The sequence below is a fragment of the Periplaneta americana genome, chromosome 11 (genome assembly GCF_040183065.1).
Source record: "Periplaneta americana isolate PAMFEO1 chromosome 11, P.americana_PAMFEO1_priV1, whole genome shotgun sequence".
Classification (NCBI taxonomy): domain Eukaryota; kingdom Metazoa; phylum Arthropoda; class Insecta; order Blattodea; family Blattidae; genus Periplaneta; species Periplaneta americana.
In genome coordinates, this window is record NC_091127.1 from 100,364,670 (window position 1) to 100,379,211 (window position 14,542).

At 35.5% G+C, this 14,542-nt stretch overlaps 1 protein-coding gene across 1 annotated transcript in view; it reads left to right on the forward strand.

Moving 5' to 3' along the window:
- LOC138708536 (dipeptidase 1-like) overlaps positions 1-14,280 on the forward strand; it is a 297,564-nt gene extending 283,284 nt beyond the window's left edge. Inside the window, exons 6-7 of the mRNA XM_069838651.1 lie at positions 1,277-1,415; positions 13,910-14,280. Coding sequence (XP_069694752.1) covers positions 1,277-1,415; positions 13,910-14,011 — 241 coding nt within the window. The 3' untranslated portion in view covers positions 14,012-14,280. The remainder of the gene's footprint in view (positions 1-1,276; positions 1,416-13,909) is intronic.
- The last annotated feature ends 262 nt before the right edge of the window (positions 14,281-14,542 follow it).

Here is a 14,542-nt window from a genome sequence, read left to right on the forward strand (position 1 = left end):
AAATGTTTCCATACTGCACCATTCTTTCTCCTTTACCCATTGCTTCGAATCAACAGTGACAAGTACGCCAACCATACCTACAAATAATTTCTATAGCCATTGTTACCAACACCCCTAAAGCAAACTTCGGGCGGTATTCCTGTTGCACATGGGGCTGCCAACTTTTTTTTAAGAAAATACGGGAGACTAAGGAATCGACAAAATTTCAAATAGAAAATAGACAAATTATTCGATTCAGTTACTAAAAGCCAACTATATTCTACACTTCGGCAGCTAGGTTTCAATTAAGAGTATTTTGAGACAGATTTTGTCTCGCGTAATAGTTGAAGTCGACTGCAGTTTTCAGCTCTGATTTGATTAGAAGTGTGGTGCTCCTGTTCCTAACATCTGTCCAATTGTTCATGAAGTGAAGAATCTGCTTTGTATGAGCATTACCACTTGATATTCTTAGAACAAAACTACCAGTTTTTCTAAATTTATAACATTAACATGATTTGATTTTAAGCGGGCAAGCATTACGTCCTATAAAGACTGCATATTGTAATGCATCTCTTGAACAACAAAATTCATCATATAAACAATCATCAATCATGGCAAAATCAAATGTTTAGAATAAAAATGTTTATATTATGCAAAAATAATGAGGAAAAATGCTGGAAGAGAAAAATAATACGGGAGCCGGAAGACTTAAAAATTAGGGGTAAATACGGGAGATCCTGGGAAACACGCGAGCATTGACAAATCTAATTGCACATAATAAGTCTCGGACGACTTTCACTTGAACTAATCAAGTAAGTTATAGCTATATTAATTTATAAAGACATTGAAGCGTTTTTGAGAACGAAAAAAGCTATTGTTCAAGTAAACTCTAACAATTATTTTGCTTGGTAGTTATGACACAAGAAATAGAACCAATTGAAATAGTATGAACTGCATGTCCCTAAAATATTATTTGGTACTGTGGAATACTAACTGTACATGCAGAAACTTAGCCACATGGTGGTTACCAAATTATACATCTCACAATATCAAGCTTCCGAGACGGAGCTCTAACAGGAAGAAACAACAGTGGTGTTGAAGGTTGCACTCTTTATTGTCACTATGTAATTTATATTTCTGCAACTCGGTTTCGAGCAATTAGAAAACTCGATCTGCAAAAAGCAATATTTCAAAAGAAACAAATCTATGAATATGTGTTCAAGAATAATAATACAAGTCTTTACTTAGAATGGTGGTCATTTATATTACTACATCTGTCATTCATTACTGTTTGTAGAACACCTCTGGGACTGGAGGATGTATCCCGCTACCCCTACCTGCTGGCGGAACTGCTAGGATCCGGCCGGTGGACTGAAGCCGATCTGCAGAAGCTTGCGGGCAAAAATCTCATTCGAGTGTTCAAGAAAGTTGAAGAGGTAAGTGTCCATCACGAAACAACGCCCAGTACTTACGATAAAAAACATATCTTCAGGTTTCTGTTAACTTTACTTCAGTCTCTCATCTTTTGGATCTCGCTGAGAATCAGGCGATGTTCTTTCACTACAGAGAACCTGTCAAATTTTCTAATTTGTGGAAAAATTGGTATGGAACAAATTTATCCAAATAACTCAATTCAGCTCTTCACTTACGAGCAATAATTTAGTTGGAAAATAATAGTTACAGAAACCCAATTCATCAATTTAACAAGCACCTAATAGACTCGTGCCAGGTTTCAAGTTTGACATCCTCATGTTTCCGACAAGCATACATTTTTCATTGATTCATTGATTCTAGTTCACGTTAACACTTTGTTTAAAAACTTAAAATTGCATAAGTCGAAACGTTAAAAGTGTTAACATTTAAAATAGGTTATGTACTTTAGACAGACGGCCCGTTTCGACGCCGGTGCTGCGTCATCTTCAGTGTCCTGCAACGACTGTTGTTCCTGTTGATCTTGAATTCTGCCATTTGGATTCGTCAGTTGTAGGGTTGGGGGTGTGTTGCTCTTATGGTGGGGGTGGTTGTTATTGTGGTATGTATTATGATATCGAATAATGTGTGGATATTGAACTGTAATTGTGTATTAAGTATATGCTGTGAGTGTGTTATTGTATGTTTGTATATTTCATATTGTTCTAATATGTTTAACTGTGGACTTTTTGGTGTCATGTGTGGAATTTCCATATCTGTTTCCATATTCTTTTAGTCGTGATTATTGTTGATAATATGTTCTGCGTAATTTTATGTGATATAGAGTTTGGTTATAGCTTTTATGTGTTCATTATATCCTGTTTGAAAGGATCTTCCTGTCTATCCTATGTAAAAATGTGGCCAGTTATTGCATTTTAGTTAGTAAATGCCGGTTGAATTATATTTATTTGTATGTTTGATGTGATTATTTAAATATTTCTATGTTTGTTATTTGTTTTATATGTTATCTTGTATTTTAGTTTTCTGAATGAAGTTGCGATTTTGTATATATTGGTATTGTGATATGTTAATGTTATGCATTTATTCTCACGTGGTGTATGTTCTGTTTTTTTTTTTTTGTATTTTTTATTAGTGTGTCTATCATGTTAGGGTTATATCCGTTGTTTTGTGCTATATATTTTATTGTGTTTAGTTCTTCAGTGTAGTTTTCATACATTTTTATTTTCGGAACGGGATTCCGTTGCGTTACGGCCCAACTAAACCACTGCTTATGAGTCTTGTGTCGTACATTAACCTGAACCTGACGAAAAACTCTTAGTCAAATTTATTGATAATTGCCGTCTCACGTTGAATTCCGACCTCTGCAGTTTAAAGCGTCGATAAAATAAAATATTACTGCTACTAACACTACCACTACAAGCATTATCACTAATACGAATTGAAATTAAAATTACCGATAGCGTACATCTGGTAAAACACACAGAAGAAGGCGAAGATTAACATGACAAAACGGGAAGAGAAATATATAATCAAAAAGAGGATTAAATGGGATGAATGAATTAGCTACAGACTCCAAGGGATAGAAGGCTCTTTGTAAAATCTCTACACCTTATCGTATACGAGTGACAATTGAGTAACTATGTTATGTGATCTAATTTTGTGCCACGTAGCTTTAACCACTACTACGGTTTGTAGATAGAATTATATTACAGTATGCCAGATAATAATCTAATATTAAAACCATCATATTATCTTTCTCTTTCTTCCTTTCTCTCAGTTTAACCTCTCCCTTCTAAGTACATTTACACGACCCACGCCACCCGGGCCTTACAGGGCCGCGACCTATCGGGACAGGAATTACTATGGATCACATACATACTTTTTTGACCACACAAGGACATGGAGGGCCTCCCCGGATGAGGGATCAGCTCAATGCCGGGGCCACCTCCGATACAACACAAACATTTAAGACATTGCCCATCATATTATTTAATGCAAAAATATGAATAATCGTCCATGATAGTTGAGCAGACTCATTTGTAGAGCGCGCTGGTTTTCTACGATCGCAGACACAAGTGCAAATCTCAACGATGGTAGGGTTGTATTTTTTGTGGGCAGAGCCAAGGTTGCGAAGAATTTTACCTGAGTTGTCACATCTTTTGTAGTCAATCCACGAACACACTCCACAATTTCTACTTCATTATCATTTTCGTCTCATAAAAAAGGACATCTCGTATGTTTGCGTGACGCCAAATCGCTCTTTCCATAGCGGGTATTTCTCGCGGTTTGTCAAACGATTAGTAGATGGCAGTGGTGGTGTTTTATAAACGACTTTCAGATCTGTATAAAAGGAACCGGAGTGTCCGAGATCTCACCCCATAATGGGGACACGACGACTCAATATATCTGTGAAGTACGACAGAGGAATGATATAGGAATCTGAAACCTCGAAAGGAATGCGCGGTGTGGAGGATTGAGGCCGACTTAAGGGTTAGGTACAGTTTACAGCAGTAAAATTTTGGAAATATTCAACATTTTTTTCCTCCATTACTGTATCTTGAACAATAATGAAAATTAGTATGTGTAAAACACTGTCCTTTTGCTATATGAAAAAAAAAAAATTCAATTTTTTTTTTTTTTTTAAATTCAGTTCACTGTGCAGTGGTGAAGCGTTTACCACATAACTCAAAAACTATCCAACATTCCGTGATGACATTTTTTGTGGTATTTAATGCTGTCATATCTACAATATGATGCAAGATCACTTCTCTTCCTTTGACAGACTGCCTGATAAAAAATAAATTAATTTTAAAAATGGTCAAATATTAGCATTTTCTTCTAACACAAAATAAAAAAAAAATATTATTTATTAAGAAATATCGTTGAAAGAGCATGATATTGTAAACATGAGTTTCAGCAACAAAATAAAAGTGACAACATGAAAGTTAACAAGTTTATGAGTTATGAGGGAAACGCTTTATCACTGCACAGTGAACTGCCAACATTATGAATTTTGAAAAAAAAAATATGTGTATAAATATTTTTTTTAAATCGTATTTTTTTTTAATATAGCAGAAGGACAGTGTTTTACACATACCAATTTTCATTATTGTACAAGATATAGTAAAGGAGGAAAGAAATATTGAATATTTCCAAACATTTTACTGCCCTAAACTGTACCTAATCCCTTAAACGAGCAATATGGATGCACGCAACTCTTTCCAGCTTAAAGTCTATTTGGAGTAAAATGTTAATGGAAGCTCCAAGTCCCGCGTGATAAACACCTCTATACTAATTGTCTACATCTCTATAATCGTTGAGCGGGTAGAATGGTCGACATTTGTTCCAGAGTTTAATGATTAAATCTGGGGAAGAATATGAATAACTCTGTGGAACCGAGTTGCCGCTACATAGTCATAACCAGGAGGCGTATTTATATCTAGACTACTAAAAATATAAAAAAAATATAAATACATTATATTTCAATATGTTTTTTCTGAATATGTAATTAAACATGGACTTAAAATTACCAAAAATGACAATTTTTCATTTAATAAAATTCAAGTGTATATTATTTTATCCTACTTCTTATTCATTAATCATTATTTTAATATTAATTTAAAATGACAAACATTCTTTTATTCCCTGGTACCAAAACAAGGGACTAAGAAAGTTTTTTTGTTGCTATTGGCCGGTATTTGACTGTTCCATCATTTACACATATGAGGCGTTCAGAGCTAAAGTGGATCAAGTTCATGAGACGTAGCTTTGACATAATAGGACTTAAAGTTAACTTACTCTGGTGGATTATCTAATTAGCAATAATTTTATTGCTCCATTCTCAAATTCTAGATTTATAAAATATAAACAATTGTGATGTTAATTGATGCAACGCTTTGGTGACTTGATCCACTATGGCTCAAAACATCGTGAACAAATAATCTGAACCAAAAGTGACTGGTGTCATCTACCGGCGAATGCTTGGAATTAAGACTTGATCCATTACTGCTCGGAAAAGATACAACTTCAGATAATCAGAAAATGAATTAGACTTAATTTATGAAATTGTGTGACTTTATCCACTTTAGCTGAGCATGAAGTCAGTTATATAGATAAATTTACCGACAGAGTCGTTGCCCAGGTTGCGCCGTAGGAGATTGGTCTACGCTACACCCGCATTGAGATGATGATGATGATGATGATGATGATGATGGTGATGATGATTTTTTGGGATGCTCTCAGAGATAATCTCTGTGTTCCCTAAACCTTGCCCAACGCAAGTTATAAATCGGGGGTACGTCGAACATCAGACCCGGATCCACAGGATTATATGTCCAGCGCTGTAACTATTATTCCACCATGGCGGTTTGGGAGATTAAGAAAATAAATACCCATATTTATTCCTATCTAAATATGTAATACTTTATAATTACAAAAATGTCAATTTTCATTTAATCATTTATTTCACTTCTCATTCATTAAATAAATGTGAAATTCAAATAACACACTATATTTTATTTCCTGCTACCAAAACAACAGATTACGAAAGTTTCTTTCAAATACTCGAAAATGAATGTCCTTATGTCGTCTCTTAAGGCAGATTTATTTCGACTGAAACCGCGTTCAACATCACATGCTGTAATGGAACTATGTTTCAAATTCACGTTGTCTGCTGGTGTTAAGGCCAAGGTTTTCTTCATTATTCACTCTTGATTACACACTTTTAATATTTGTGTATTTACTAGGTATCTTTACGACATCTTCAGTTCCCGCCGTAAGTAGTCAGTAAGGTAAATATCCACGTAATGTCAATATTTAACACAATGAAGAATTTTTTTGTTAATTTAAGAACTTTAATAATATAATTACTGTTATCTTCACATTTGATTCTCCACACAACAGTGCAAAATCATTTGGTATGTATTCATATCCAGAGTTCTTTGAATGTAGTGTTTATCTTCACTTTTGCTGCATTTGAAACTTCATTTGTACCTCTATTCAGATGTTCCACGGTACCATTCACAATTTATACACTTTTATAAAGTGAAACGAGTCTGTTTTGAAGATTTTTGAGTGTTTTCCTAATTTATTAAAATGTATGTTGAATGTAAGTTGAGCCATTCTGCAATGCGACTAAAGGTGGTGATTATGATTATGATGATTATATTTTTTTATTCATTTACCTAAACGATAAAAGCTCCCTGTATTAACAGGCTGCCACAAAGACAGAGCATATTGTGCAATAGGCAGTTGAAAGTATAAAAAACATACATATCTTCAAGTTTAATGGAGTTTAATGATGGTGATTATGATGATTATGATTATGATGATTATGATTATGATCTTAAATGAATTACATCACCTTTTTCAGGCCTATAATTAATATTGCCATCTACAACAAAGTCGTTAAAAATTTGATAAATGATAAAGAAATCGAAACATTATAAAAATTAGTATAAACCTAGTCATATTTTTTGAACACAGTGTAGGAAACAAACAATAGATCAATGGATCCCAAAGTGTTCTCCGTGGAACCATGGTGTGTCCTGGTTGCCTTCGAGGGTCGAAGCGAAATATTCCAATATTTTCACTGAAATGACATTTATCCCACGTAGTTTTAGATTCGCACCATTGCATCGACGTGTTGATATGAGGACATTCAACGGTCACTGTAAAAACCACTCACTGTTTCGCTTGTCAATTTTAGTAGTAGATGACGCACGATATCAGAATTTTAAAGAGTCTATTAAACCCTGGATTGTTTTATTTTAGTCACTGCAGTGCAGAAGGTAATTGTTTCTCAGCCCGGCGCTGTGGGGAGAGACATAAGAGGGATTATACTGACTATTACACTTTTACTATGTCATACTACTTTTGACCAATAAAACGGTACGAAAGGACGTCTTTCAACCAATCATGGCTGCTTATTGCACAATTTTATCGCTTCCCTAGCATTTGTTTAATTTTATCACTTCGCTAGCATATGTTTGTTTTTATCACTACCCTAGCATTGTTTCTTTGTTTGCCAACATTTCAAACTGCAAATTCTTTACGGTACTATAAAAATGCTTTGCAATCATAATTTGTTTCCCGCATAGATAATCGACTAACATTGGCGGCTCCGTTGAAACATTTTAATGAAGGTAACATTAGTGAAATAGAATTTTAGTAAGTCAATTAATATATATTCTATTGTATTAGAGTACTTTATTTCTTCTAGTCTTTACTATATACTTTCTTCTATTTTTATCACCTCCCTATCATTTGTTTCTTTGTTTGCCAACATTTCAAACTGCAAATTATTTAAGGTACTACAAAACATGCTTTGCGACCGCCATTTGTTTACAGCATAGACAGACAACTGAAAATGGCGACTCCGTTCAAACATTTTGGTGAAGCTGACATTAGTGAAATAGAATTTCAGTAAGTCAATCAGTATTTTATTGTATTAGAGTACTTTATTTCTTCTAATCTTTATATACTTTCTTCTAATCTTGTAATAATCAATTAAATCCCACTCGAGTTTTGATTTTTTCTAGATGAAACAAAACCTCTAGTGAGATTACTGTTGATTATTATTAGCAGTATTACTATTATTATTATTATTTTTATTATTATTGTTACTAGCCGTACCCGTGCGCTCCGCTGCACCCGTTAGAAATAAATATAAAGTAATTACATAATTAAAATAGGACATTTGATCCAGGGAACATTCGTGTTTGATATAAGGATAAATCGTTTATTATGTTACTTAATTTAAATTGTATTTGCATAATTAAAATGCGATCATTTTGATCCACAGACCACTCATTTGGTCATAAAAATTATTTTAGGAAATACAGGAAACGAATGTACAGAATAGCCTATCAAGTTTTCTGTGCATAAGAAGCTATTTTAATCTTACCTGTTCTCGATTCACTCAGAAGTTACTGTAATAACATTATAGCATTATGACCATCTAGAGAAACTACACTTTCCAATGGTGAATTACTAATTAATTATACAAATCGGTTAATTTAGCTTCTGATATTACTTCATACAAACACAGAAACATTATCTGTAGGCTATCTTTCATAGCTTTCGATTGTTGCTGTCCAAGGCTCCTTATAGACGAAGTCATTTGTTTTTTAATTCAATACACGGCCTTAGATGGCAGTTATTTTAATTTTGAAACTCATTTATCTCATTAAATATCAGTCCTATCAAACTTTTTCAAGGAATAAAACATATCGCAAATGATGTTTAAAGAAACTTTTGTTATGTAACATTTTTCATAGAAATCAATAATAAGCGAGATATTTCGATTTATTTAATTCAGGCCTCCTTATAACCCCCTTTTAAAATAATGTATTTTGAATGCCGTATAGCCTAAAATCTAAGTTACAACGAACTTAATTTATATTCCAATTTTCATCGAAATCCGTTCAGCCATTATCGCGTCAAAAGGTAACAAACATACATACAGACAGACAGACATACATACAAACAAAAATTTCAAAAAAGCGATTTTCGGTTTCAGGGTGGTTAATTGTATACGTTAGGACCAATTATTTTTGGAAAATCGAAAATTTCCAGAAAAATTTCGGCTACAGATTTATCTATTAGTATAGATTATTATTATTATTATTATTATTATTATTATTATTATTATTATTATATCGACTTTATTTGGTACTTGGTACTTGGCGTTTGTACATGAATCGCTGTCTCCGCGGCCTTGATTTATTTCAGATCGAAACAACTGATGGGTGTTGTGATCAGTGAGTCTTTAAAGTTGTTCTTCATTTGTTTCTAAAAATGGACAAGTCTTATTGAACATTAATTAGCATTGTAGAAGTACAAATAAACAGAGCGCTCCATAAATTGGTCCCATGAATGTAAGGAAGCGGAAATATCGTAAACATGACCAACATGACAGTTTGTACCGTGTATGAAAGTTTTGGATCAGAGTGTGTGCTTCTAAGTTAACCATTTAGAAACGAATAGTCGAAATGTAGATGACAAACCACGCGACTACTTTAACAGAAATTTAAAACAAGTAAAACAACAAAACATGTAGTTTTTCAGCTGATGGCAATACGAAGCAATGCTTTGCTGGCATCATGCGAGTTTTCACACAGATTCGCGATGTGCAGGGGCAGGTATTTATGCAGATTAATTTTATCATTTGTGTTTTTTTTTAATATTGGTGTCGGCGGAGATTGTTGGAGATTGATTTGTACTTTTGGCGGAGATTAATGGAAACTTTGGAAGGTACAATTGTTTTGGAATTGGAGTGTTAACTCAGTACGAATATTACTCTCCAAATAATTAACATTAAAGCTTCGTTGGATTCTGGTAAAGGTGCGGTATGGCCAATAGGCAATATTTACGTAAAGATTAATTTTTTGGTCCGACAGAATACATCTGTTGTGGTAACAATTGATATTAGAGGAGAAAAATTCGCTCCGGCGGGCGCCGGGATCGAACCCGGGTATTTGGTTTTACGTACCAAGCACACTAAGCATTGAGCTGCGCCGAAGTTCAATCCACAGCACTTGGTACCTAGCGCTTGGTATGTAGAACCAAGTACCCTGGTTTTTCTCCTCTAATATCAATTGTTACTATAGACATTATTTTGTTGGATTGAGACTGTATTAAAAAAAAAAAAAACTCTTTCAGCCCTCAAATTAACACTTTCAAATTATTAGTGAAATGTTGAATTCTCCGTCTTTTGAGTTCAGTAACGTAATCAGAACACCTGGAATACCATGTAATGTAGCCTGCTTGCATATATAACAAATTTACGTGAAAAAAAAAGCCGAAAAAAGCTCAGAATATGAAATTCGCTATAAAACGACGCAATAGTAATAATTCGCGAATGTGTTAATATTTTGCTGTTAGAACTCTATTTCGCGATTTGTCGCGATTGTTTTATCCACATATTATTAATCAGTATCACTTAATTCGTTAATATTAGCAAAAATCTATTGTATATCTATTATGTCGTGATTTTCGCGATCTCCATAAATATCCGGCCCTGGCGATGTGTAAAAAGCCCCGCCATCCCAGAACAACTTATCCTACTGGTTACTGTGAACATTATGATTGGGGAATCTGCGAAGAAATTAGTTTCAAGGCTAATTTTGTAACATCACTATCAGCCGCAAAATCCAGCACATGGAGGAGAATCTCAATGACTTATGAATTGAGGAAATAAGAGGGGAGGAATATGGATTGCATCTGGATAATACCAAGGAATGTAAAGGATGCGGATATTGATCTGAATCAAGTGCAACTTGAAACGCGGATTAGAAATGTTTAGATTATTTATTATTTTTATTTGAAACATTATTGTTTTAATTTGTTATTTGTAATTTATTAAGTTCATGTTACTGTAATATCTATATGTAGGAAGGAATGTATTGAACACTTAAATGTATATTTATGCTGTAATAATTGTTTTAAACGAAGTTTTTATACCTATATTAGTGTGTTGACTGACAATAATATTCTAAAATGCAAGAAGATCCTTTTGAAATGTTTGCCCTTGAAGTTAAAAATATTATTCAAATATTCCTATCCCAAACATGTTGGAATGGAATAACAATGACGGCTGACTCGGTGATTGCGCTACTCTACCACATCCAAGGACTCTGTCCTAGACAACACCAAACAGATTGCATCATTCACTAGGCGCGTCAGTCAAGTGTTGCCAGATTTGAGTCACCCAAACATAAGAGCAGCCTACTTTTTACTATTACAGATGACATGAAATAAGAGGGAAGTGGAGAGCGTTGGTGGAATGAAAGGGGAGATGGGAATATCCCGAGAAAAGTCCCCTGCAATGTCTGTTTTTTTTTCCATCACAAACTCCACCCGGACTTGACCGGGAATTGAATCCGTGCCGTCTGGGCGGAAGGCATCCCCAGGCGCTGCGAGTGATGTCTCGGTTATGTTGTGCGTGTTGTTTTGTTAACCGCAACATTGGATTTCATGTTTCGAAAAATACCGTGACTTCCTTTGTTGCAAGTAGCCTAAATTACATGCAAATCAATGTATGGGCCTATTGTGTATTTTATTAAGAGCTGATTTATCTGGTAAACCTGAGCTATTTCAATGTCTTTACTGTCATTTGCGTACTAAGCACGTCAGAATCATTCAGATATGGTTTCCTTTGTTTATGAAACAAGCTGAAAGCTGAAATTTGTAGAACAATATAATTACTTCCATGAGCTAAAGTAACAAATTATTCTTTTAAACAAAGTTATTTTACGTTCTGATTAAAAATTTTAACCACCCAAACTATGTTCAACCCAATATTCGAGGATCAATCACTTTTAATACAATTCACTTCATAAAAAGAGTTTAAAAATGCATATATGAACAGTATTGTTTATTATTAGTCCATTATTTTCTGGAGTTTTCAATATTGTGATGGTTATGGGAAAATTCGACGAAAAAATTCCAGCACAATGACATCAATATCCGATACTCGGGACAACGTACCATTGCATTCTCGGACAACCCCCGTCAATGAAGGACGGCTGGCAGCCCTATACAGTTTCCCACGTATTCTAATTTACTTATTAGTCGGTTATTTAACAACGCTGTATCCACTACTAGGTTATTTCATCATCTATGAAGTTTGTGATAACTAGATATGATTTGATGAAGGTCGGTGGAGTGGAGAAAAATTCTCCATGGCACCAGGATTCGAACCCGGGTTTTCAGCTCTACATGCTGACGCTCTATCCACTAAACCACACTGGATTCCAATTCCGAGGCCAGATTGAATCCTCTCAGTTTAAGCTTCACTTCATAGTTTCCCACTAGTGGCCAACCCTCATGCATTGCGTCACAGATGTGTGACAGTGGCACAATGTCCAACACACTAATGTGCAGAGGTGCGCTCATTACGAGTGACTAAGTGACCGGGAACCGACGATATGAGCGCCGTCGGTACTTCGGTACATCGCAATAATACATAGTATACGTAGTATTTGGCATGCGCCATGTGATTACCTGATATTTGTCTTGCAGTAAGCAAAAACGTCGGAAAATCCCAACCAGGTAATCAGATAAAGCGGGAATAGAACCCACACTCGAGTACATCTCCGTATCAGCAGGGAAGAGTGTTATCACCTGAGCTACGCTGGTCGCCATTTTCTTATTTACTGAATGTCAGCATGTCTGAGTACTTGAAAAATGTTCTAATGAAGAACTGACTTCTCTCTCTCTCTATCTGTCTTGCTCTTTCGTAGCAGATAATGTGGCTGCATTGTAGAGCTCCTCTGTGGGCTCAAACTATGTGCAGGAGATTTGTAGTGGAGTCTATACTTCGCTGCGAAACTCCTGTGTACGACCTTCAATGGCTTCAAAGCTTCCGCGAATCAGAGGCGAGCAGCGTTTCCTAGTCAAGGAGTTGTTGCTTAGTCAACTTCCGAAGATAGGTTTGAACCTCATAAGTGACACCAATAAGGCATAACTAATGAGGCAACTAAGCCGGAAAATAATTGGGGTAGGGTAGTCAATTCTTTTCCCCCTTCATTGTATACATCGCTGACTTGGAACATACACTAATCAGGCTTCAAATGTACAAACAAATTGGTCTTTCTCTGACACATCGTCAAGTGAGATATACTGCCTGATAATAGATGTACATATCAGCCAGAACCTCAATCAGAAATAAGTCAAGGAATATCGTTATCAAAGTGGATAATTGGCGCTCGGATATAATTTATTCAGAAATCTATTAGAGTGCCAGAAATAGAGGGAATGAATTTCCACGTACATCACAAAAAAAAAACACACAATTTTAGCTCAAACCGTTCCTTCTCTGCAATTATTTTAAAGACGCTGATTGTAGCGCAGTGTTCTAGCAACAACGCAACGGGGAACTGATTTCTTATTCCCTCTCTGCTTCCGTCTCTCTCTCGCTCTCGTACTGGACAGCGTTATTACTACAGACCAATTATTTAGTCCTGACAGCTCAGCGACACGAAAGAGGGGAAGTAATAGTAGTAGTGGGGAGAGCTCCGGAGTAGAGATAAGGGCGAGCGATCGGTAAAGTAATGCAGTACAGCTTAATTGTACTACAAACATAAAGCTATACCGCACGCATGACATCCGATCGCTCTGAAGGTAAGCGCGTGACTAACTCAAACACCTTTGGCGTAACTAAATAGACTCGCCTGACCCAGGCGCACATCTCCGGCGACTGTCAGGACTAAATAATCGTACGTTGCAGCAATCCGCTATTGGTTTTCACCATATGCAGCAAGTTTGCATTGCAGCGTAGCTGAGAAATGCAGTGACAGAATTTTAATAAAGAGAAACATTCCTGTTTGTTAAAACAACGCTCCTATAATATACAGTACGTAATTTTCAGACTCCTGTTCAAAAGTGTGACTGTGTGCGGGTACCATTAAATAATATGTGCATGTCGCGAGCTCTGTTTATCAGACATATCCTTACTATGTGTGTAATTGTGTAATTATTTCTGTTTTTCTTTTCGCAGGTTCGAGACCGATTGCTGGCGAACGGTGAGGAACCAATAGACGAGCGCATCCCCATTCAGGACGTATACGGACGGACATATTGCCGTTACCCGGAAACGTGATATTAGACAAGTGGTGCGCGGAGCGGTGTTGTTTGTGTGTCCTGTGAGTGGGTGAGTGGCATGTGCAGCGTCAGTACTGCGAGGTGAGCACCCCGCTCACATACAGGCTGTGGGAAAACGTTAAACATTCCTTCGTCAGACTACAGATCTTCATCACATTGCATCATACTCGTATCTTCCCAATTTTGATTCTATTCCATTTCTTTCCATATTTTGCTTTTGTATGTCCTACCCTTTCTCTGTTTGGTTTTCGTTTTTCTTTATCTGTGTTTCTGCTATTCCTTTTTGGGTAGAATTTTCTTCTTCTTTCTTCCCTTTATATATATATATATATATAGACTATATATTGTTTTTATCACTTTCTTCTTGTAATATTTTGTTTGTATTTTCTATGTTTTTATTTATATTAATCCCTGTAGTCGTCTTTTCTCTTACAATTTTCTTTCTTTCCTTCGTTCTTCCTTCTTTCGGTTACTATTTATTGCTTCTCATTTATTTTTCCGGAACAACTGGATAATACGCACGGTGGCC